General features: G+C 32.6%; 1 protein-coding gene across 1 annotated transcript in view; it reads right to left on the reverse strand.

The window, feature by feature from the left end:
- Window positions 1–7,477: 7,477 nt before the first annotated feature.
- The window catches only part of LOC100927648, a 44,028-nt gene continuing 24,535 nt past the window's right edge, over window positions 7,478–26,970 (reverse strand). The window contains exons 6-8 of the mRNA XM_003758921.4: window positions 26,327–26,433; window positions 9,651–9,741; window positions 7,478–7,690 (exon numbers count right to left, since the gene is read on the reverse strand). Of these exons, the coding sequence (XP_003758969.1) occupies window positions 7,574–7,690; window positions 9,651–9,741; window positions 26,327–26,433 (315 nt within the window). The 3' untranslated portion in view covers window positions 7,478–7,573. The remainder of the gene's footprint in view (window positions 7,691–9,650; window positions 9,742–26,326; window positions 26,434–26,970) is intronic.

Consider the following 26,970-nt stretch of genomic DNA (forward strand, 5'->3'; position numbering starts at 1 on the left):
TTGAATTTTTCCATGGCCTGAACCCAATTCTTATTTATCTTGAAGGTTTTGGATGGAGGAACTTTAACTTTATAATAATTTCTGAGGGTGTGTTGATCTTCCTTGTGAACATAATAACTTTTCTATAGTCAGAAATTTTTTTTGTTGTTAATTCATTTTTCATTCCTATTACTTTGGCTTTAACCTCTTTGTTAAAGTAGGGCTCTGTGTCCAGAGTGGAGGGTGCACTGTCTCAAGCTATTTTCAGAGATCTTTCTAAGGATCTGACCACAAGCTCACTTTTCTGTCCTGGAATTGTTAATAATGTCCCCAAACCACTGTGGCTATAAGATCTAGTGTGCTAAAGCAATAGAGTCCTGCCTTAGTTGGCCCTGGGGCTGAGGCCAGGGCTGGGGCTGTGCTGGTATGGTCTGCTCTGAGATACACTGGGCTCCCACCCTAGTTTCGCAGACCTTTTCTGCTGACCTTCCAAGAAATCTTTGGTGTCTCTGGACAGAGAGATCTAGAAATCATCAGTACTGACATTTGATTCAAAGGTCTACAGACTTCTATAGTAGAATAGTTCCTATTTTACTGGCATGGGGCTGGGGGTAGGGCTGGCCCCAGGCTGAACTGGTACTTTTTTCACTGGGATCCCACTCTGCTTCCACAGACCTTTCCTGCTGATCTAAGTTGTCTTCAGCTAAAAAAATGTTCTATTCCATCCTTTTGGATATTCTGTTGCTCTAAAAAATTTTAGAGTCATTATTTAAAGGAATTTAGAATGGTTTGGGGGAGAGGCTGGGAAAGTTCCTACTTTTACTCTACTATTTTGGTTCCACCTTCTCAACAGTATTTTGTTTAAGAATTTTGAACAGATGTCTTTAGTTATGGTGTCTTTAGTATTCTTTTGTTTTATCAACTCCTAGTTTATATATTAGGATAGGTAGGCAGTGCAAAAGACAGAGCATTTGCCTTGTAATATAGACGATTCATCTTCATGAATTTAAATATGACCTTAGACATTTAACTGTATGAGTCTGGATAACTCATTTAATCCTATTTGCCTCAGTTTCTTCATCTGTACAATGAAAAGACCACTCCAGTGTCTTTGCCCAGAAAATCCCCCATGACATTACAAAGAGTCAGTCACTACTAAAAATCACTGAACAACTTAGATATTAGGAATGTATTTGTCACATAGAAGTCTAATAGAGTACTTTTTTCTCAATTTTTGAGAAAAATGTGCATAATATTAATATTAATTTTTCTTTATTAGCTTGATAAAATTCTTTAAATTTATCAGAACTAGAAATTTTTTCTTTTATAGTTGATTTAGAATCTTTTTGGTCTTCTGTTACATTTTACATTTTTTTAAGGTACTTTCTTTTAAAGTCTCAATTGGCATATTACTCTACGGAGTAGGTACTGATACTTCCTTTTCTTTTTCTTCTGGTTTTATTGTAATTTCATTTTCTATTTTGCTGATCTGATTTTTTAATCATCTTTTTTTATAATTTCCTATTATCTTTCTGGATTTAAGTAAGTTGGTTTGGATTTTTCAAAGATTAAGCTTTTAGGTTTTTTTTTTTAATTTTTGTAATATTTTTGGTTTCCAGTTTAATTAAATAAAGGTTAATTTAATTTCCAATTTCTTCATCTTTTGTGATTATTTTGGTCCAGTTCAGTTAACAAGTATTAGACAAAACATTCTAAATGGAGAAATTAGATAACACTTAAAAAAGGACAAAGCTATATGTGTGTGCTTGTGTATGTGAATAGTGTAATCTGGAGTATAGCTTGGTGAGAAATAAAGAGACAGTTGGCCTTGGGCACATTCCTTAAATGTTTTAGGGTTTGTTTATTGTTGTATTTTTAATTTCTTAAAATGCAAATTCAATTATCTGCTACATTTTTGTTTTGCCAATGTAATTTTTAAGAATATGATTTTTTCCTCTGAAAGCTGTTTTAGTTACATCTCAGAAATTTTGGTATGTTATTTTATCATTAACGTTTTCTTTTACATAGTCATTATTTCTTTGATTTCTTCTTTGGACACAAATTGTTCTTGGAATTAATTGTTTTAAGATTTTATACACAATCTCCATTTGAGTTTTTTCTTCATTTGTTCTTCCTAACTGATTATTATTTTTGTTGTGTTAAGGTCTATAAAGGATGTACTGACTATTTCTACTTTTTTACATTTATCTGAAATATCTGTGACTTAATCTATGCTTGGGCAGCTAGGTAGTGCCATGAATAAAATGTCAGGCCTAGAGTCAAGAATACTTATCATCCTGAGTTCAAATCTGGATTTACACCTTTACTGTGTGACCTTGGGCACATTACTTAATGCTGTTTACCTTAGTTTCTTCATTTGTGAAATGAACTTGAGAAGGAAATAGCAAACTAATACAGTATCTTTTCCAAGAAAATCTTAAATGGGGTCATGAAAAGTCATATATGAATGAATGACAACAATGTATGGTAGATTTTTACAAAAGTATTATATGGTTAAGGGAATCATATAATTTAGAAATCCCATTTGGAAGATTTCATAAATATTTTAACTCTACTTTCTCCAGCAATTTTTTAGCTTTATATTGTCCTTTTATTTATCATTCTTTTAGATTTGTCCAAAAACACAAAATATTCTTTTATTGTCTACATCTTGTAATTCAGTTAATTTTTCCTTTTTGAATTTAAAATGTAGGTATTTTGGAATAAGTAAGCTTAATATTGATTTTAGTTTGATATCTAAGCTTCCACTCAGTATAATGTAATTTCATTATTTATTTTTATGTTCTGAATGTTTGTTTTTACATTGTCTTACAACTTGATTTCAACTCTCGCTTTTTGGATTAACTTGATGCGACTCTTGCTTTTTGGATTCACTTGATGCATAGCAAATTTATTACAGTCTCACATTTTAATACTGTATGTCTTTCCTTTTTAGTATATTTCCTTTAAGAATTGGATTGCAGTATTTTGTTTTCTGATCCAATCTTTTCCTCTTTCACTTTTGTTAATTAAAAAATAAATTTTTTCCTAAAAAGAATTTCTTGACCTTAATTCTCTTTCCTATCTAAAATTTTATTTTTTGATTCATGGTCCTTATACCTATATAGTCTTTTTAGTCTCTGTATTTTTCATTGGAAGGGGAGTAAGGGAATGAGAATTTAAGTGACCACTATGTGCCATGCACTTGCCTATTCAAAGTGATTTCTGGAGAAATAGAAGTGATCCCAGCTAGATTCCATTTTCTTTTCCTTCAGGCCTGCTACAGCTCCATACACATATTGACACTCTACAATGTTTACAAGGATGTGCTGGTAATTTTTTAACAACCAGATCTGCAGGAGGAAAAAGAGTATGCACAACAATCTTCCAAGTTCAATTTACTTTATCAACATTTTCCCCTTTCCTTTATTTAAATGTAGACAATCTTGATAAATAATATTTTAGCATTTTTAAAGGTATAAATACTCACATTGAAAAATTAATAACCAGTTCTCTAGAGTTGGTACAATTTAATACATTCTTATGAATCCCCTATTGATTTTCTAGCTGAGTGGTTATAAAGCAGCATGCTAAAGCACGATAAAGTAGCTTTGTTTGGGGTAAGGGGTGGGGTAGAGTAGAAGGCAGAGACAGAGGGTATTGGCTGTAACTGTACAGCAATAAGGAAACTGATAAGTGGATTTCAGAGCACAAGCCTATGGTTTAAGTTGAATTGCCCTACAAGAACATAAGGACTGGGGGCAGAAGTAATGAGTGAGCACATTAGACATTAGGGATTAGCCTTCTCTGACATTAATTCATTAGCTGCTACCTTATTAAACTTTGTTATCTGTTGTGTTATCTTGGCTGGAAGAAAAAAACTGCAATTACTTTAACTCTAGCAAGTTATGAATTTGTGATTGGAGAAAATGCTCTATATCTTGTTGGTCACATGATTGAGAATTTGAGTTACCAATTTCTGTTTGTCCATTCTAATTTTTCAGGAAGCCTATTACATGGGTAAGATTTTGTACCTATTGTACTAAGCAGGTAATTCTTTCAAGTCTTCCTCTCAGCACTATTGTGTGGTCCTAACTCAAAATGACTACTCAGAGATTTCTTAAAGTGAAGAACTGATGTTTTATTAGAATCTCACAAGAAGCAGACAGTTCACTCAATTCTCCAGTAAAGAGAGGTCCATTTTCACAGAAGTTAAAGGGATTATATAGTCATAAATCATAAGAATCTATGACACTCCCCTCCCCTTATCTGATTAATTCTCACTATCTTGCTTAATACTTGGAAGTACACAAGTTTGCTAAATTCTAGTCAGGCCCATATGGTTGACCTAAATTTTATAGTGGTCAGTTTTTCTGTTGTGCCACAGTTCTCTTTTAATGTAATTGTCCTATTTAGTTACTCTGCCTCAAGTTATAACCATTCCCTCTTAATGTTTGATAGGATAAAGGTTTTATATGTTAGACTTAGGCTATACTTATTCCCTCTTAATGTTTAATGGGATAAAGGTCTTTATCCATTTTAGAGGTCATTAGAATATCAGGAGCCTCTCTAGTACCTCCCCCATTATGTCATAGTTCTTGTTATCCTATAAAACAATCTTGTATTTGACATTCGCTGATGGATTCTTTGAGACTATAGTCTTATTCAGCCCTGGGACCAAACGCATGGATCCATTTGGTTCCAATAAATCTTCTATTTAATAAATTATTAAATACTCTAATTTCTGTTTTACTTAGTTTCTCCAGCATTACATTACAAGGTTTACAATTGTTTGCAGGTGTGTTTTCCTAAGTTTATGGATTTATAGTGGTCAGTTTTACAAGGTTTACAACTGTTTACTTGAGCTAATATGAGCATTCTATTTCATTTTCTCAAACCCATCAGACTTTCATAAACTAAATTTGGGGTATAGGTTCAATCTACCTTAGTTAATTCTATGAGAAACCACATAATCCTTCACACTATCAATCACTTCTTTTCTAATTATTTTTGCTAAATTTCTCATTTTATTTATATTTTTTTAATCTGTTTGATTTCTTCCAGGAATTCTAGTTGACTCTGTGGCCAATCTGTCCATTTTTCTGAGGCAATTTGTTTATGTTGTGGAGTTATGCTCTTGAGTTTGTCTTCAGTGTTTTTGTGGATGTCTTTTTTGTATAATTATTCCACCTTAATTCCTGAATTTGGAATTTTGGGTTATGACACACTTCTGAAAAGAATGATAGGATCTTATTTGGCCCCAATTTGTATTATCTGGGCTGCATTTTTCAGGGATCTCAAAGAGAATTCAGGCAAGGAAATTGTTTCAGTGTACTGTTAAGTGGCATTATCTAGGCATAGGCATCTAAACATAATTTCTTGGTTTGAGCTCAGCAAAGCCTCTGAGTTTGGTTTGGATCTGGACAACATAACTGAAGACTTAGACCTGGTTGTAGCTACAGTAGTTGGTTAGCTCTAGGCCACAATCCTGATCTTTGATCTGATATCATGAAAATGTTCAGTTCAGTGCTCCTTGTCTATAAGAACTATTACACTCAGTGGCTAAGAGAGGCAGATTATAAGAGGGATGAAGAAAACCCTTTATTACTTGACACTTTACATAACTGAGTCTCACAACCCTAGGAGGAAGGTGCTATTATGATTCCCATTTTACAGTTGAGGAAGCTTAAGAGGTATAATGCTTTGATCATGGTCACAAAGTTAGTGTCTCATATTGATGAGGTCTAGATTTGGGGTGATCAGGGAACCAAATGATGAGATTAGGATTCCTGGAGTTAAATGATAAGGTCTAGTAGTAGGTTTGGGGTTTGGGGTTCAGGGAACCAAATGGAGAGGTTTGGCTTCCCTATACCCCCTTGGGATTTGGCACATGGGTAGGGAGTTTTGGGAACCCCCGCTTCTGATGGCACAGAGATCCTACATAAAGGAATTTACGAACCCAGAAACCTAGATTGGTAAAAGAGATTTATTATAGGCATTAGGAAGTCAGCCTTTGCTATGCATGAATAGAATAGTGGCAAAGTTCCAACAGAGAGATATAAAGTAAGGTCCTGACAGGAGAGTAAAGTAGTGGAGAACTATAGAGAAAGAGTCTTGAAAATGTAGTATTCTGAAACCCAAAGATCCAGAGGGAATCTAATTCTAAAAAGTAAAGGTCAGCACAGGAACTTAGGATCAAATCAAGTAGGGGTGACCAGTTTGCCTAAAAGTATAGCAGGGTTGGTAATCCTGGTTCTTGCACAAAGCCCCAATTCAGTAAATAAAATTCCACCTAGGCTTTAAGGTCTGGGTCCTAATTGGCCAGTCTCACCCTCATTACATCTATTTATATACACATTATCTTCCTCTATAGAATATAAATTCCTTGGTGGAAAGAACTGTTTGTCATTTTTGTCTGTGCATAAAATGACAGTGCCTGGCACATAGAAGGTGCTTTTAAAAAAATGTTTACAGATTCCTATCTTTAGAGAAATACTCAAATGAGATCATAAGATTCAGTTGAGTATTTAAAAAAAAGTGATATTTCAGTTACTTTAAGTACTTTCCCGATATTTAGAGCATGAACATTTTTTCATATTTTTGGTATCAGTGTAAAAGGTATATTATAGAACATATTTAAAAAATATGTGGAGGACTTAAAAATCTGGTGATATTACTAAAAATCAGAAGAGAAGCAGAATGTATACCTAACAACTTTGGGTAAAGAGGTGCATTCTTAATCAAACAAGAGATGCAATTTCTAAAGATAAAATAGATAACTTTCATTACATAAGATTGAAAAAGTGGAAACCATATGAAAAAAATAATCCAAATCACTAATATGATAAAAGCAAATCAAAACAAAACTGAAGCTTTATCTCATCCTTATAAATTGGGAAAGATGTTAAACCATGGGAAAATAAGGATGCTAGTGCATTGTTGGTGGATCTATGACTCTGAAGGTGACAACTTCACAGGTTTCATTATTAATAGCAGTGACTAGGACTTAGCTATAAATGAGATGCATTTATTAAGTGTTTTTTTTTTGTTGACCTGAGGGAATTGGGGTTAAGTGACTTTGCCCAGGGTTATACAACTAGGAAGTATTAAATATCTGAGGCCAAATTTGAACACAGGTCATCCTGACTTCAGGGCTGGTGCTCTATCCATTGTGCCACCTGGCTGCCTGTTAAAAGTGGTTTTTGGGGTCTTTTTTGCTGCAATTGGGGTTAAGTGACTTGTCCAGGGTTATACAGCTAGAAAGTGTAAAGTGTCTGTGATCAAATTTGAACTGTTAAAAGTATTTTAATAAAAACTTAATAAGCTCCCTGTATCTCAAAAATGCAGTCAATCAGGGATACTGAAAATTAAATAAATTTAACCTGCACTAAGACTTTTTGAGATATCCTCTTATGTCATTTCTAGGTGTTACAAAATTGTGGAATTTGAGTTTAGAATGGTCATTTTCTAAAAATTTAACTTTGTCTATAGAATTAGCTGCTAAAGAGATTGCCACATTAAAGCAAGTCAATTTACTAATACATATTTTTATTGTCACACATTAAAAAAATAAAACAGTAAATCAATCTTAATTCTAAAGGATCTTATACAAATGAATTTGTTCAAGTGCTTCTCTATCAATGTCTTTTTCTGTATATACATCATAGTTCAACTGTACTTCTTCAACCCACTCATTCAGAGGTATAGCCACCTGAAAATAACAAAGACAAAGCTGTATAAATAAAAATATTGTGAGGAAAAGAGAGGAAACTTGTTCCTAGAAATTTTAAAAACTTATAATAGAGAAAATGAGAAAAGATTACATTATCAATCAGAATCACATAAAAATTAATATCTAGAAGGAGCTTTTATATTTATTTTGATTAAAATATTTGTTAGAAATGAGCTTAAATTAATGATTAATTTTAATACTGTCATGCAATCAGAACAAAGAATAAAAAAATAAAAACAACCAAATTTGAATGCTTTAAGTGTGTGTGTGTGTGTGTGTGTGCGCGCGCGCCCGTGCACAACAGATTAGGAGTCATCTGCCCTATGAGGACTTTTTTGAGTTTCCAAGTTTTTAGTACTCTGACTTTGAAAATATTTTTATTATTTATTTTTGTAGATATTATATACCCTTAATAGAATGTAAGCACCTTGAAGGCAGGAATTTTTTTTTTTGTTCTTACAGTGACAGCTTAGCATCTTGTACAAAGTAGAGACTAAAAATATTCTTTTTGAATTGAACTGTTTAATTGTTTAATTAATATTCAAATACCACTGCAGAGGGAATTTAATATCTAATATTAGATTAATATTTACTATCTAATTTTTACATTGAAATGCAAACACTGAAGTCACATTAGCTACTGTCACTTAATAATCTAAAATCTCCTTATGTTATATGATCTGTGTTTATTATTTTTTCAAAATCACTTAGTGGCAGTGTCTTCTTTTTGAAATGAACTGTTCAAAGTAGCAAAGAAACAGAATTGTGTATAGTTTATGTTGCTAAGTCATTTCTAAAGATAGGGAGAAGTGGGGGTGGTAAACTCAAGTTTATGAACTTCTGATGGAAGTCATTATTCTAATAAGTGATATCACCAAATTTTTTTTATTTTAACCTGACATTTTGATTTCATCTGTATAAGGAGTTTACATTAAGGAACTCGCTCTAATGCTAACGATCTATATCTTCTCTGAAATTTATAATAGCTTTCTGAGTCACTGAAATGTTAAATGATTTGCTCAGGGTCACCAGCTAGCACTATCAAATACTCAAAGGCATCAAACTCAAACTCAAAAACCCATCTTTGTGGGCCATACTGTTATTTAGAAAACCACAAATGAACATATCTATAATTTATTGTATTTTTATTGTTTTATTAAACATTTCCCAATTACACTTTAATCTGGTTCTCGGATTAAAAAACTCAGAAGTTTTGTTCCTTTCACTTGACATCTCTGCTCTACACCAAAATGACACTAAATAATTTTTTAAAAATAATAAGCATGGACTTTAACATAAAGAGTTATATATTATTAAGTGGCTAAGTTTCAAATAACTAATGAATTCAGTGTAAATTTCAATGTAAAAATTAGATATTTAAAAACCAGCAATGCATGATGATGATACAGCTAAAGCAAATGATAATGATAATTCTCTATAACAGGCTGCAAAAATGCCTTTCATCTGAGGATCTCAAAGGTCTCTGAAATATTAATTAAACTATATGTCATAAATATGTGTTGAATCTATTGTTAAATATAATTCTTATTTTATACATAGTACAACTGAGGCAGAAAGAAGCTAAATGTTTATGTAAAATTTAAAACTGGCTACATGAAAAGTAGGATTCAAGGATTGAGTTTGCCTTACACTTAAGTAAACCCAAAACTTATGTGATGCTATGCGAAATTATGATTTGTATGCATTGAAAAATTTTGTCTCATTTACTATATCTTTAAATTCTATCAATGAAAACCTAAAAACCTAGGTGGAGAAATTTTTATGAGGGTGGGAGTGGGGAATTCATATCAACCTCAAGGCAATGCTTTAATCACAAGGTTATGCTGATCTGTCACCATGATCATACTGATCATAAATAGAATTGTGAAATATTATATAAAAAATGAGCAATTATGTTAAAAAAAAATTGTTGACAAACCTGTAGATTTGAGAGAGATTCTTTAAGACTCGGGACTGTTACTAATAAGGTTCCTTTTTTCTTCACATTATGACTGATATATTCCCAGGCTCTGAAAAACATAAAAATTTTTTTTCCTATAAAACAAACAGTGATTAGTGATGACTGGAAAACACTATTATAACACAAAATAAAAAAAAACAAAACCAGAAAATGTAGGGAGCAAGACAAGCTACTTTATAATAACATTATATTCTTTAAATTCTTTCAAAAACAAACACATTTTTGCTTTATTATAGTATTATTTGCTTCATGAAAAAAAACAAAGTAGAAAAAGACAGAAAAAGGAAAAAAACAATGTCATGTGCCCAGCAGAATCAGGGAGGAGGCAAAATATGTAAGAATTAATTCTCATTTCAAGAAAGCATACATAATAGTTAAACATTATGTTCATAACTGTTCATCTTTGCTACTTTGTAGGTTATTTTTTTCTTCTCTGCTATGTGCTTTTTACTTTATCCTTTTTTTTTTTCTTCCATTTCATCCCTAAGTCCCCCAAGCAGGCTACAGTAAAAAAAGAACAACTTTGCAAGATTTATGAATTATGATCAATGCAATAATTAACCTTAATTTCAGAGATGTAATGATAAACATGATTACACAACTCCTTACAGAGAGGTGACGGATTCCAGACATACATTTTTGGATACTGCCAATGAAGGCATTTGTTTTGACTGATTATGTAGCAATTTTATTCTCCAGTTCCCCCTCCCCTCAATGGGGGAGAGAGAAACAGGATTTCCTTTCCATGTCTTTCTTCCCTCCCCCAAAAAACAAAGGAAAAAAAAAGAAAAGGAAAGAATTATCATTGTAGTGATTTAAAAATACACAGAAAAGAATAAAAGACCAGAGAGAATTACAGATATGCAGGACAGCTCTCACGAGGTGAATTTATTACGTATTTAAAAAGGAAAGCAATCTATACATAATGAAAATTTGTGGTTTTGTGCATGTGGTTTTCTGATCTACTATACAAGGGTGTCTCAAAGCTTTAAATTATATTAAGAATTTAGGAATACTGTGTGTAGTATGAATGCCATAATGAAATAGATGATTTCTTTTTTAAAAAAATAATTTCATATTTTATTATGCCCCAATTACATATAAAAACATTCACTTTTCAAAAATTTTGAGTTCCAAATTCTCTCTTTTTCTCTCCTCCTCCCTCACTGATAAGGCAAGCAATGTGATATCGGTTATACATGTGCAATCATACAAAATATTTTTATGTTGGTTATACTGTGAAAGAAAACAGACTCCCTTCCTCCTTTAAAAAAAAAAAAAGCAAAGAAAAAACATGCTTCACTCTTCATTAAGATCTATCTTAATACATAAAGAACATCTATCAGTTCTTTGGAGAGGGATAGCATTTTTCATCATAAGACCTTCAAAAATATCTTGGATCATGGTGCTAGGAAATCACGCATAGTTGGTCATCATATAATGTTGCTATTATTATGTAGAATGTTCCCCTACTTCTGTTCATGCTACTTTGCACAAGTTTATATAAGTCTTCTCAGTTTTTCTGAGATCATCTTGTTCATTTCTTATAGCACAATAAGTATTCAAAAACGAACAATTTTAGAGGGAGTTAGATGTTTATGAACTGATGTGAATAGAACCAGGAGAACCATTTTATATAGTATCAGCATTAAAACAACTTTGAAAGACTTTAGAACATGGGACTGAAGATGAAATATGCTGTTGACCTTCTGAAAGAGAAATGATGAGCTTAAAAAGCAGAAAGAGACATAATATGTAGAGAAGGTCAACATGGGGAATTGTTTTTACCAGATTAGGTAAATATGTATTAAGAGATTTGGTAATTTTTTAAAAGTTATTTAATGAGGGTGGGAAGAAATGAGAATAAGATTAAAAACACTTTGTTACTTGAAAAAAGAAATTAAATAATATTGAGAGGCACAGAAATCCCACCTGCCTACTCCTTACATATTAAAATTTGATTTTCATTGGTTAAGATGCCTTTATTTATCAAGGGCAACTAAATATTGTTTTACTATTTCCTTAGTAAACAATCTATGATAACCAATATAAAGGTCACTCTTCTTGGGAAAGAAAATGGAAGTAAAATAAGGCTTTCTAAGAACATTTGCAGGGAGAGGCAGAGCCAAGATAGCAGGGCCCAGACAGGTCTTTGAGAACTTTCTGCCTTTCCTTAGAATCCACACTAGATCAAGCCTCTGCACAGGTTTTGGAGTAACAGAATGCACAAATATTTGGAGAATAACAAATTTCCAGCAGAAGATTTTTTTTTTATTATAGCTTTTAATTTACAAGATATATGCGGTAATTTTTCAAGATTGACAATTACAAAACCTTTTGTTCCAATTTTCCCTTCCTTCCCTCCACCCCTCCCCTAGATGGCAGATAGACCAATACATGTTAAATATGTTACAGTATGTTAAATACAATATATGTGTATATATATATCCATACAGTTATTTTGCTTCACAAGAAGAATCAGACTTTGAAATAATGTACAATTAATCTGTGAAGGAAATAAAAAATGTAGGTGAACAAAAATAGAGGGATTAGAAATGCTATGTAGTGGTTCACACTCATTTCCCAGAGTTCTTTCGCTGGGTGTAGCTGGTTTTATTCATTACTGAACAATTGGAACTAATTTGGTTCATCTCATTGTTGAAGAGAGCCACGTCCATCAGAATTGATCATCATATAATATTGATAATGATCTCCTGGTCCTCCTTATTTCACTCAGCATCAGTCTTTCCAGGCCTTTCTGAAATCATCCCAGCAGAAGATATTTTGGAAGAACTTCAAGAAAGGTTTCTCTTGATTAGGGAAGGTGGGACAAGGCTCAGCACAGGCTCAGGACAGGAAAGGCATAGGGAAGAGAGGACTCTCCACTGGGGAATCTAGGGGGAGAGGGGCTCTTAGCCAAAATTATAGTAGCATTGGATACTCTATACTGGTTCCAAAGCCAATGTCAGCAGACTAGCTGTGAGATGTCCAACACAATTACAGATGGCAAAAAGTGAGCCCCCTAACCCCAGAATAACAAGTGGAACTTGGCTACATCCCCAGCATGGGAATAAAGCCAGCAGCACTGACCTAGGGCAGCGTGAAGCTTGTGTCACCTACAGAGAAAGGACCATCTGGAAGGGCAATTTCTCCTGTGCCTTAAGAGCAGACCTCAATCTTTAAAAATGAACAAAAAAGCAAAAAGAACTGACCATAGATAGCTATTATGGAGACAAGGAAGAACAGACCTCAAACTCTGAGGACATTAAAGCAAAAGGTCTTGAGATGAAGACTCAAAGGATGATATGAGTTGTTCTCCACTTCAAAAGGCTCTCTTGGAAGAATTCAAAAAGGATCTAAAAAACAGAGTTAAAAGAAAAATGGGAAAAGGAAATGAGAGCTTTGGAAAAGGAAACAAATTGTCTGAAGAAAATCATTCCTCAAGAAATAGATTTGAAGAATGGAAAAAAGAACACAACTCTTTGAAAAACAGAATTCATGAAATGGAAACAGAGAACAACTCCCTAAATAACAGAATTGGTAAAATGGGGGGAAAAAATCCAATGAACAAAACAATTCATTTAAAAGCTCAACTGGCCAAATTAAAAAGGAGGTAACAAATTAACTGAAGAAAATAATTCACAAAAAAATTAGAATTGAACAAACGGAAGTGAATGACTCAATGAGAAATCAAGAATCAGTTAAACAAAACCAAAAAATGAAAAAAGAAGACAATGTAAAATACTTCATTGGAAAAACAACTGACCTGGAAAATAGATCCAAGAGAGACAATCTTTAGAATTAGTGGATTACCTAAAAACCACAATGAAAATAAAATCCTAGGGAGCAGCTAAGTGGTACAGTGGTTAAAGCACTAGCCCTGAACTCAGGAGGACCTCAGTTCACATCTGGTCTCAGAACACTTCCTAGCTGTGTGACTCTGGACAACTCACTTAACCCCAATTGTCTCAGGGGAAAAATAAATAGCCTAGATAGCATCTTTCAAGAAACCCTCAGGGAAAACTGCCTTGATGTCCTAGAACCTGGGGGTAAAATAGCCATTGAAATACTCCAAAATGAAAACTTCAAGGAATATTGTAGCTAAATTCCAGAATTATCAGATCAAGGAGAAAATATTGTAAGCAGCTAGAAAGAAACAATTCAAATATCAAGGAACCACCATCAGGATTACCCAGGTCCTCCCAGTTTTCATTTTAAAGGACCAAAGGGCCTGGAATATGATATTTTGGAAGCCAAAGAAGCTTGGACTGAAGTCAAGAATCAACTACCCATTAAAATAAAGCATTATCTTCCAGGGGAAAAGATGGACATTCAATAAAATGGGGGATTTTCGATTATTTTTGATGAAAAAAAAACAGCTGAACAGAAAAACTTATTTTCACATAAAGAACTCAAGAGAAGCAAAAAAAGGGAAAAGGTGTGTGTGTGGGGGGAACAACCTATGTTTTTTAAAGGTCCAAATGTTTACATCCCTGTAACAGAAGATGATGTTTAACTCTTGAGAACTATATCTTTGTTAGAGGTATACTTAGAGGGGATAGGTATAATTTGACTTTATTATGATAATATGAAAAAGAAACTAGGGGTGGAAGAGGTATTGCACTGGAAAAAGAGGAAAGGGGAAGTAAAATGGAGTAAATTATATAATATTAAAGGCAAAAAAGATCTATTACAGTTGAAGGGGAAAAAAAGGAGGGGGATGAGCATTATATGAACCTTAACCTCATTAGATTTGGCTCAAGGAGAGAATATCAGATATATTTAGTTTGATATAGAAACTTGTCTCATCCTTTAGGGAAGAGGAAAAAGGGGAAATTAAAGGAGGAGGCTAATAAAAGGGAGGATAGAAGTAAAAGGGAAAAGGATAAGAAAAGGGGAGAGACTGTAAAAGAATAGGGCAGATTGAGGGAGGTGGTAGTCAGAAGCAAAAGGGGGAAAGGAAAAAAAGTGTAACTTTGGGAAAATAAGATGGCAGAAAATAGTATTTTAACTATGAATGTGAATGGGATGAACTCTATCATAAAAAAGAAGTGCATATAAGACTGGATTAAATCCCAAAATCCTAAATTATGTTGTTTACCAGAAACACATTAAAGCAGAGTGATACATAAAGGGTAAAGGTAAAAGGCTGGAGCAGAATCTGTTATACTTCAGCTGAAGTAAAAAAAGGAAAAAATAGATTTAATTAAAAGAGATAAGGAAGGAAACTATAATTTGCTAACAGTAATATCAATATTAAACATAATTGCACAAAGTGATATAGCATCTGAATTCCTAGAGGAAAAGTTAAGAGAGTGGCAAGAAGAAAACAGACAGCAAAACTACACTGATGGAGTATCTCAACATCACTCTACCAGAACTAGATAAATTGAACCACCAAATAAACAAGAAAGAAGTTGAAGAGGTAAGACTTTTGGAGAAAACAATGAATACAGAAAGGAATATACTCTTTTTCCTCAGTTACACATGGAACCTATATAAAAATTGACATAAAAAACTGAAAATCAAATGCAGAAAGACAGAAATGCTAAATGCATCATTTTCAGATCATGATACAATAAAAATTACATGAAAAAAAAGACCAAAAATTAATTGGAAACTAACTAATCTAATCCTAAAGAATGAGTGAGTGAAATAACAAATCATAGAAAAATCAATAATTTCTTTTAAAAGAATGACAAAAATGAGACAACATGCCAAAATTTATGGGATGCACCCAAAGTAGTTATTAGTGGAAATTTTTTATCTTAGATGCTTACTTCAGTAAAACAGAGAAAGAGAAGATCAATGAGTTGGGCAGGTAACTTAAAAAACTTTAAAAAAAAAATAAATTAAAATTCCCTAATTAAATACCAAAATTGAAATTCTGAAAATAAAAGGGGAGATTAATAAAGTTTAAAGCAAAGCAACTATTGAACTAATAAAGCTGAATTGGTTTTATGAAAAAAATTAACAAAACAGATAAATCTTTAGTTAATTTTATTAGAAAAAGGAAAGAAAACCAAATTGTTAGTATCAAAAAAATGAAAAGGGTAAAATTTCCACCAATGAAGAGGAAGTTAGGGCAATAATTAGGAGTTATTTTGCCCAATTTTATGCTAATAAAATTGATAATCTAACGGAAATGAGAAATACCTATAAAAATAGATTGCCCAGATTAACAGAAGATGAAATAAATTATTTAAATAGTCCCATTTTAGAAAAATACCAAAAAAAAAAAAAAAAAAAAAAAAAAAAAAAAAAAAGGAAAAGAAAAAAAAGAAAAGGGATATAACAAGCTATTAATCAATTCCCTAAGAAAAAATCTCCAGGACCACATGGATTTACATGTGAATTCTACTAAACATTTAAAGAACATTAACTCCAATTCTATGCAAACTATTAAAAAAGTAGGGAAAGAAGGAGTCCTACCAAATTCCTTTTATGACACAGATATGGTGTTGATACCAAAACCAAACACTGTCAAAAAAAGAGAAAGAAAATTATAGACTAATTTCCCTAAAGAATATTAATCCAATCTGATTTTTCTTGTGCGGCATATTATTTGATCACTTGCTAATGGGGGAAGGGAGGAAAAGGGAGAGGAAAAAATTGGAACACAGGTTTTTATAGAAGTCAATGTCCAAAATTATCCATGATCATGTTTTGAAAATAAAAAACTATAATTAAAAAAAAAGAATACTAATCCAAAAATCTTAAAATAAAATATTAGCAAAGAGATAATAGTAATTTATCACCAGGATAATACACCATGACCAACTAGGATTTATATCAGAATGCAGGGTTGGTTCAATATTAGGAAAACTATTAGCATAATTGATTATATCAATAACCAAACTAAACAAAATTATATGATTATCTCAATCTCAATAGATACAAAAAAAGCATTTGATAAAATCCAACATTCATTTCTATTAAAAACATGAGAAAGAGAGCAAAGGAATAAATGGAGTTTTCCTAAAATGATTAGTAGGATCTAAAACTATTATCAAGCATCATATGTAATTGGGGATAAACTAGAAGCATTTACAATAAGATCAGGGTTCGTGAAACAAGGCTGTCTACTATTACCATTACTATTCAATACTGTATTAGAAATGTTAGCTTTAGCAATAAGAGAAGAAAAAGAAATGAAAGGAATGAGAGTAGGTTATGAGGAAACAAAATTATTACTCTTTGCAGGGGATATGATGGTATATTTGAGGAATCTCAGAAAATAAACTAAAAAGCTATTAGAAATGATTAACTTTAGCAAGCTTGCAGGATACAAAATACATCCACATAAATCATCAGCATTTCTATATATTACTAACAAAGCTAGCAGCAAGAGATACAAAGAGAAACTCCATTTAAAATAACAGTAGACAGACCTAAAATTCTATAATAAAGCAGGAGTTACCAAAAACATTTAGTATTGACTAAAAAACAAAGTAATTGATCAGTGAAATAGATTAGGTTCACAAGACACAACAGTCAATGACTACAGTTATTTAATGTTTGATAAACCCAAAGAGTCCAGCTTGTGGGATAAGAACTCACTATGTGACAAAAATTGCTGGAAAAATTAGAAAATACTATGACAGAAACTTGGCATTGATCAACAGCCAACAACTTATATCAAGATAAGGTCAAAATTGGCTCATGATTTAGACATAAAACAAATTATTTCTCAGATTTACAGAGAAGGAAGGAATTTATGGCCAAAGAAAAACTAGAGAGCATTATGAAATGGAAAATGGATAATTCTGATTATACTAATTAAAAAATGTTTGTACAAACAAAACTAATACAGACAAGATTAGAAGGGAAACAGAAAACTAGGAAAACATTTTATATCCAAAGGTTCTGATAAAGGCCTCAGTTCCAAAATATGTAGAGAAGTGACTCAAATTTATAAAAATACAATCCATTCTCCAACTGATAAATGATCAAAGGATATGAACAAATTTCTTCAGATGAAGAAATTAAAATCATATCTACTCATATGAAATAAGTATTATAAATCACTAATGATCAGAGAAATGCAAATTAAGACAACTATGAGGTATAATCACTATACCTCCCAGATTGGCTAATATGACAGGAAAAAATAACGATAAATGTTGGAGGGGACATGGGAAAACTAGGACCCTAATACATTATTGGTGGAGCTTCTCCAACCATTCTGGAAGCCAAAGGGCAATCAAATTGGTGCACATCCTTTGATCTAGCAGTGTTTCCATTGGGTTTGTTTCCAAAAGAGATGATTAAAAAAAAGGGAAAAGGACCCACCTGTGCAAAAATGTTTATAGCAGTTCTTTTTGTAAAGGCAAGTAACTGGAAACTGAGTGATTGCCCATCAATTGGAAAACAGCTGAATAAGTTATGCAATATGAATTCATATTCTTGATTATGTAATGATTAATTCTGATGGACATGGCTCTTTTCTTTTTTTTATTACAGCTTTTTATTTACAAGATATATGCATGGGTAATTTTTCAGCATTGACAATTGCAAAACCTTTTGTTACAATTTTTCCCTCCTTCCGCCTATCTCTTCCCCCAGATGGCAGATTGACCAATACATGTTATATATGTTAAAGAATATGTTAAATACAATATATGTATACATGTCCCTACAGTTATTTTGCTGTACAAAAAGAATCAGATTTTGAAATAGTGTATCATTAACCTGTGAAGGAAATCAAAAATGCAGGCGGACAAAAATAGAGGGATTGGGAATTGTATGTAGTAATTCATACTCATTTCCCAGAGTTCTTTCGCTGGGTGTAGCTGGTTCAATTCATTACTGCTCTATTGGAACTGATTTGGTTCATCTCATTGTTGAAGAGGGCCACGTCCATCAGAATTGATCATCATATAGTATTGTTATTGAAGTATATAATGATCCCCTGGTCCTACTCATTTCACTTAGCATCAGTTCAGGACATGACTCTTTTCAACAATAAAATGATTCAGGTCAATTCTAATAGAATTGTGAGAGGGAGAGCCATCTGCAGCCAGAAAGAAGACTGTGGGGATTGAAAATGGATCACAACATACTCTTTTTAACTTTTTTTGTTGTTTGCTTGCTTTTTGTTTTGTCATTTTTTTTTCCTTTTTGATCTGATTTTTTTTGTGTGGTATGATAAATGTGGAAATATGTATAGAAGAAGAATTACACATGTTTATATATATTGGATTACTTGCTCTGTAGGGGCCAGAGTAGGGGTGAGGAGAGTTGGAACACAAGATTTTGCCAGAGTGAATGTTGAGAACTATCTTTACATATATTTTGAAAATAAAAAGCTATTGTTGAATTAAAAAAAACATTGCTGAGTGGAGGCAAGATAGTAAAGAGAAGATAAGATATTGTCTGAACTTTTCCTGGCTTCCCTCAGAATCAATATTATATTAAATCTCTAAAAAGATTTAGGAATGACAGAATCCAAGAACATTTGGAGTATAAAAATTTTCCAGCTTAAGATATCTTGGAAGGACTTCATGAAAAATTTGTTTTAACTGGGCAGGGAATAACATGACTTTGCACAAGCGCAGCATGGGTAGTAGAGAGGCCCTGTGTAGGGAATTTAGTGGGAAATTCTGAGCCAAAACACAGCAGTGTTTCTGTATCCTAGTTCAGAAGGATAGATCACTAGAACAGCTATGAGACCTCCAACTGAGCCACGGAAAGCAAAGTGGGAGGCCCTGCTTTGTTGTGGTCCACATTCATTTCCTACAGGCCTCTCTCTAGGTATGTACCTCTTTTCATCACTGAACAACTGGAACTAGTTTGAATCATGTCATTGTTGAAGAGAGTCACATCCATCAGAATTGATCATTTTATAGTCGTCTTGTTGCCGTGTATAATGATCTTCTGGTTCTGCTCATTTCACTCAGCATCAGTTCTTGTAAGTCTCTCCAAGCCTCTCTGAAATCATCCTGTTGGTCGCTTCTTACAGAACAATAATATTGCATACATTCATATATGTATATATGGTATTCATATACCATAATTTATTCAGTCATTCTCCAATTGATGAGCATCCATTCAGTTTCCATTTTCTAACCACTACAAAAAGGGCTGCCACAAACATTTTTTCACATGTGGGTCCCTTTCCCTCCTTTAAGATCTCTTTGGGATATAAGCCCAATAGAAACATTGCAGGGTCAAAGGTATGTACAGTTTGATAACTTTTTGAGCATAGTTCCAAATTGCTCTCCAGAATGGTTGGATCCATTCACAGTTGCACCAATAATGTATCAGTGTCCCACCTTTCCCACATCCCCTCCAATATTGGTCATTATCTTTTCCTCTCATGTTAGCCAATTTGACAGGTGTGTAGTGGCATCTCAGAGTTCTCTTAATTTGCATTTCTCTATCAATAGTCATTTGGAGCACCTTTTCATATGACTAGAAATAGTTTCAATTTCTTCATCTTCAAATTGTTCATATCCTTTGACCATTTATCATTTGGAGAATGGCTTGACTTCTTATAAATCTGAGTTAATTCTCTATATGTTTTAGAAATCATTTCCAAAATATATAGAGAATTAACTCTAATTTATAAAAAATCAAGCCATTCTCCAATTGAAAAATGGTCAAAGGATATGAACAGACAATTCTCAGATGAAGAAATTGAAACTATTTCTAGTCATATGAAAAGATGCTCCAAGTCATGTATTAATCAGAGAAATGCAAATTAAGACAACTCTAAGATACCACTACACACCTGTCAGACTTGGCTAAGATGACAGGAAAAAATAATGATGATTGTTGGAGGGATGGGAAAACTGGGACATTGATGCATTGTTGAGTGGATTTAAATGAATCCAACCATTGTGGAGAGTAATTTGGAACTATGCTCAAAAAAGTTATCAAACTGTACTCTTGATCCAAGTGTTACTACTGGGCTTATATCCCAAAGAGATCATAAAGAAGGAAAGGGACCTGTATGCACGAATGTTTGTGGCAGCCCTCTTGTAGTGTAGAAACTGGAAACTGAGTGAATGCCATCAGTTGGAGAATGGCTGAATAAATTGTGGTATATAAATATTATGGAATATTATTGTTCTGTAAGAAATGACCAACAGGATGATTTCAGAAAGGCCTGGAGAGACTTACAAGAACTGATGCTCAGTGAAATGAGCAGGACCAGGAGATCATTATATACTTCAACAACAATACTATATGATGACCAGTTCTGATGGACCTGGCCATCCTCAGCAATGAGATCAACCAAATCATTTCCAATGGAGCAGTAATGAACTGAACCAGCTACGCCCAGAGAAAGAACTCTGGGTGATGACTAAAAACCATTACATTGAATTCCCAATCCCTATATTTATGTCCACCTGCATTTTTTATTTCCTTCACAAGCTAATTGTACAATATTTCAGAGTCTGATTCTTTTGTACAGCAAAATAACGGTTTGTCATGTATACTTATTGTGTATCTAATTTATATTTTAATATATTTAACATCTACTGGTCATCCTGCCATCTGGGGGGGGTGGGGGTAAGAGGTGAAAAATTGGAACAAGAGGTTTGGCAATTGTTAATGCTGTAAAGTTACCCATAAATATAACCTGTAAATAAAAGACTATTAAATTAAAAAAAAAAAATAACCAACAGGATGATTTCAGAAAGGCCTGGAGAGACTTACACGAACTGATGCTGAGTGAAATGAGCAGGACCAGGAGATCATTATATACTTCAACAACAATACTATATGATGACCAGTTCTGATGGACCTGGCCATCCTCAGCAATGAGATCAACCAAATCATTTCCAATGGAGCAGTAATGAACTGAACAGCTAGCTCAGAGAAAGAACTCTGGGAGATGACTAAAACCATTACATTGAATTCCCAATCCCTATATTTATGCCCACCTACATTTTTGATTTCCTTCACAAGCTAATTGTACAATATTTCAGAGTCTGATTCTTTTTGTACAGCAAAATAACGGTTTGGTCATGTAAAAAAAAAAAAAAAGAAATAAGGCCTTTATCAGAACTTTTGAATGTAAAAATGTTTTTTCAGTTTATTGCTTCCCTTCTAATCTTGTCTGCATTAGTTTTGTTTGTCCAAAAACGTTTTAACTTAATATAATCAAAATTTTCTATTTTGTGATCAATAATGATCTGTAGTTCTTCTTTTGTCACAAATTCTTTCTTCCTCCACAGATCTGAGAGATTAACTATCCTATGTTTTTCTAATTTGTTTATATCATCATGAATCCACCTCAACCTTATCTTGGTATATAGTGTTAGGTGTGGGTCAATGTCTACTTCCTGCCATACTAGTTTCCAATTTTCCCAGCAGTTTTTGTCAAATAGTGAGTTCTTATCCCAAAAGCTGGGGTCTTTGGGTTTGTCAAACACTAGATAACCATAGTCATTGGTTGTTTTGTCCTGTGAACCTAACCTATTTCACTGATCAACTACTCTGTTTCTTAGCTAGTACCAAATGGTTTTGATGATCACTGCTTTATAATACATTTTTAGATATGGTACAGCTAGGCCACCTTCATTTGTTTTTCTTTTCATTATTGCCCTTGAAACTGTTGACCTTTTATTCTTCCAGATGAATTTTGTTATTTTTCCTAGGTCAGTAAAATAGTTTCTTGGGAGTATGATGGATATAGCACTAAATAAAGAAATTAGTTTGGGTGGTATTGTCATCTTTATTATATTTTCTCAATCTGTCCAAAAACTGACATTTTTGATATCAAAAAATTGATATTTTTCAAATTGTTTAGATCTGACTTGTGTGATATGAAACTTGTGTTTTGTAATTTTGGTTATGTAGTTCCTGACATTCCCTTAGTAGATAGATTCCCAAATATGTTATACTACTGACTGTTATTTTAATTGGAATGGGGAAATGAAATGAGATTATTGCAAGAAGAAATGGAAAAAATGGAAAAAGAATGCAATGAACAAAAAAAATTTAATTGCCCAATTGCAAATTAAATACCCCCAATCAAATACCAAACTTGAAATTCTAAAAAGGAGAGATTAGTAAAAGTTAAAGTAAAAAAACTGTTGAATTAATATTAAATAAAACTAAAAGTTTTATGAAAAAAACCAACAAAATAGATAAACCGTTAGTTAATTTGATTAGAAAAAGGAGAGGAAAATCAAATCGGTAGTCTCAAAAATGAGTTTTCAAAAATGAGAAGGGAGAACTTTCCACCAAAGAAAAATTGGTGCAATTATTAGGAGTTACTTTGACCAACTTTATGCCAATAAATTTGATAACCTAAGTGAAATGGAGGAATAATTTCAAAAATATAGGTTGCTCAGATTAAGAGAAGAAGAAATAAATTATTTAAATTTGTCCCATTTTAGAAAAAGAAATACAACAAGCTATTAATCAACTCCCTTAAGAAAAAATCCCCAGGACCAGATGGATTTATAACGTGAATTCCACCAAACATTTGAAGAACAATTAATTCCAATACTATATAAACTATTTGAAAAAATAGGGAATGAAGGACTCCAACCAAATTCCTTATGACATAGACATGGTACTGATACCTAAACCAGGTAGGACAAAAACAGAAAGAAAATTATAGACCAATCTCCTTAATGAATGTTGATGCGAAAATCTTAAATAAAATATTAGCTAAGAGATTACAGAAAATCATTCCCAGGATAATACACCATGACCAAGTAGGATTTGTACCAGGAATTTAATGGTTCAATATTAGGAAAACCATTAGCATAACTGACTATATCAATAACCCAATTAACAAAAAACATATGATTATCTCAACATATACAGAAAAGGCATCTGATAAAATCCAACACCCATTCCTATTAAAAACACTAGAGAATATAGAAATAAATGGACTTTTTCTTAAAATAGTACCATCTATTTAAATCCATCAGCAAGCATCATATGTAATGGTAATAAACTGGAACCATTCCCAATAAAATCAGGGATGAAACAGGTTGCCCACTACCACTATTACTATTCAATACTGTATTAGAAATGCTAGCTTTGGCAATAAGAGAATAAAAAGAGATTAAAGGATTAGCGCAGGTAATGAGGAAACCAAATTATCACTCTTTGCAGATGATAGGATGATACACTTAAAGAACCCTAGAGACTCACGTTAAAAACTATTAGAAATAATCCATAACTTTAGCAAAGTTGCAGGATACAAAATAAATCTACTTAAGTCATCAGCATTTTTATACATTAGTAACAAAATCCAATAGCAAGAAATAGAAAGAGAAATCTCTCATTAATCTTTAATTGCTACTGTCTACTACCTGCTTTGGTTACTTCATGTTCAAAAATTATTTGCTTGATCTGATCATTTCTTTTAGATATAATATTTATCCTCTTTTTGGTTACTAAATTTGAAAAGGCCAAATATAATAGGTAAATCTATCTTCTTCACTCTTATGAGAGTACTTACTCTCATAATTCTTTACAGTTTGGTTTCTGACCTCATCTTTAATTGCCTTTTCTAAATTCTAATTCTTGACTCCTCTGAAGTTTTTGATAATGTCAATAATCCTTCTCTCATGCATGTTAGAAGATATGCTTTTTAGTAAAACAAATACAAGTGTGTCTGTGATGTAAAAGTAAAACATCTGGCGTGTCTATTCTAGTCCATTCAGTAAGGCATGTATGTTTAAGATTTTTTTCTGTTTTGTTTTGTTAGTTAATGAAGACAATTTTGAGATGTAATATGGATACTTTAGGATCTGGTACTGCTGTTTGTATTAAATTCTGAGGCCTTGATTTAAATCTTGAATCGTATTGAGTACTTGTTATAAGTGAAACTTGTTAAATAAATCATCCCTTGTTCTCATTGTGGTCCAAACTACACTTAACTGTGAAAGTGGTCTTCTTAAAATATGTCTGATTGTATCACCCCCTACTGCTCAGTATACTCTTAATGGCTATTATGTATAAGATAAAATATAAAGGCCTGTTTGGCATTTAAACTCCTTCTAATTCTGGTCTTCCTACCTTTCCAGTCTTATTTTTTAAGCCCATCCCCTCCATGCACTCTGTATTTCAGTAACCCTGGCATCCTTGTAGCTTGAATAAGAATCTTTGGACTCTGAATTTTTATTGATTGTTGCCTAGGTCTATAATTCTCTCCCAATTCACCTCTCCATTCCTGGCTTCTAGGCCTTCTTCAAATCTTAGTTAAAGCCCTACCATCTAAAAGAAGCCATCCTCAATTTTCCTTCCCTTTATTTTTAGTGCCTTCCCTTTGAGACTAGCCTAATTTATCCTGTATATATTTTATTTATACATAACTGTAAGAAAAAGTATTTGGTACTGATTTACCACCTCCTTATACATAGTTTACTTTTTCTTGGTTTTGAAAAATGGCACTCGTTGGGTTTTTCTCTAACCATTCTTCCTTGTCTTTTTTCTTGATAAGATGAACTTTTCTCAAAGTTCTATCCTTGGTTATTTTTCCCCCTCTTCTTTGTCATTTGCATCCATGCATGGTCTTACTTCTATAGATAATTCTAAAATCCATAGATCTTGCCCAGATCTTTGTTTTAAATTTCAGTCTTGCTATTATTACTAGTACCTCAAACTTTGTGTCTAAAAGCAGTATGTTTAAAGTTTTCTTTTTCCAGAAAACCTAATAACCTTTTCTTCCTTTTAGCTTCCCTCTACCCTTCTGTCCCCACCCTAGAGATAGCTATCATTAGATACAAATATGTACATATGTAAAATGATTTCATCTTTCATTATTTTATACATGTCTACCCATGTTTTTCTAAGATCACTAAGCCCATCATTTTTTATCACACATTTTTATAATATTCCATTGTTATGATAAACACAATTTGTGAAGCTATTCTCCAACTGATGAGTATTCCTGCAATTTCTACCTATTTGTTACCACAAAGGGATTTATTATAAAATCTGAAGGTCCTTTAATTTTTCCCCTTTATCATTTTTGGAAACAGACCTAGTAATGATATTGCTGGGTCAAGTAGTTTAACTCTTTGGGCATAATTCCAGATTGCTCTCTCAAAGATTGGATCAATTCACAGCTCTACCTATAGTGAAATAGTGTCCCAATTTTTCCATATCTTATCCAATATTTGACACTTATCCCTTGAATCATTTTAGTCAATCTTATAAGTGTAAAATTATATCTTAAGGTTGTTTTAATTTGCATTTCCTTAACCAATAATGATTTAAAACATTTTTTTCATGACTATAAGTTGTTGATTTCTTCATCAGAAAACTGCCTGTTCATAATCTTTGACTATTTATAAACTGGGGAATAATTTATATTTTTATAGATTTAACAAGGTCTTTTATATTTATGTGTATTATCTATTTATCATAATCAGAAAAAACAGACATGAAAACATGGCGGTGAGATCCCACTGGGAATTAGACTGTTCATAGAAATAAAAGTAATACATTCAGATCACAGAACCATATTACCTCTTTCAAACATCATATCTGATTTAGCTTATTTTAGATGTAACATTAAAAGTTATATATAGATAAAATGTTTTCACATAGCACATAATTCTACTAATGAAGATATAATCACAATTCAAACTACCTTTAAAAGAAAGTAATGGGGCAAGAGAAATGCAGAATGTAGATATTTTGAATATATAGCATACCTGGCCTGTTCTGATCTGTCAAGAAAATATTCAAAGACATTGTTCATTATAACAACATCAGCATTTTGAAGAAGTGAGGCTTGAGTACATATATTTGCATGATGCACCTGAAGATCAGATTAAGTTCATGTAAGAAACAAAAAGTCAGCCAATAAACAAGATAATAACTGGAATAGCAACAGGCATTTGTTTGGTGGATTGAGGGAACTGCATTCAATCGAAATGTACAGTGACTTTAATATAAGTGGGAAAATTAAATTTAAAGAAGCTATAAAATATTGTCAATTTAACTGATAGGAATTTGACAAAATAACTTATTTCATTTGCATATGTATAAACATATTCAATTAGTTATGACTTTCATTAATAATATTCATTTAGCACATTACAAAGGAGGAAATGTGCAGGAGGGCAAAGGAATGTATACTTGGAGAAAAAAACTCACAAGAGTGAGGTTTAATAGATGGCTTGCATTCAATTATCCCCCACAATTTAAAAAAGAGCTAGAGGAAAGTCTCCAGCATGTTGATGACTCCCCTTGTGGGGAATTATGGTATGACATGGACACAGTCCCATAGGATAGACAGGCATGGATGATGGAATTTCAGTCTACAGAAAAAAAAAATCAAAACTTTTAAGTGGGT

The sequence above is a fragment of the Sarcophilus harrisii genome, chromosome 2 (assembly GCF_902635505.1).
Source record: "Sarcophilus harrisii chromosome 2, mSarHar1.11, whole genome shotgun sequence".
NCBI classification, from domain to species: Eukaryota; Metazoa; Chordata; class Mammalia; order Dasyuromorphia; family Dasyuridae; genus Sarcophilus; species Sarcophilus harrisii.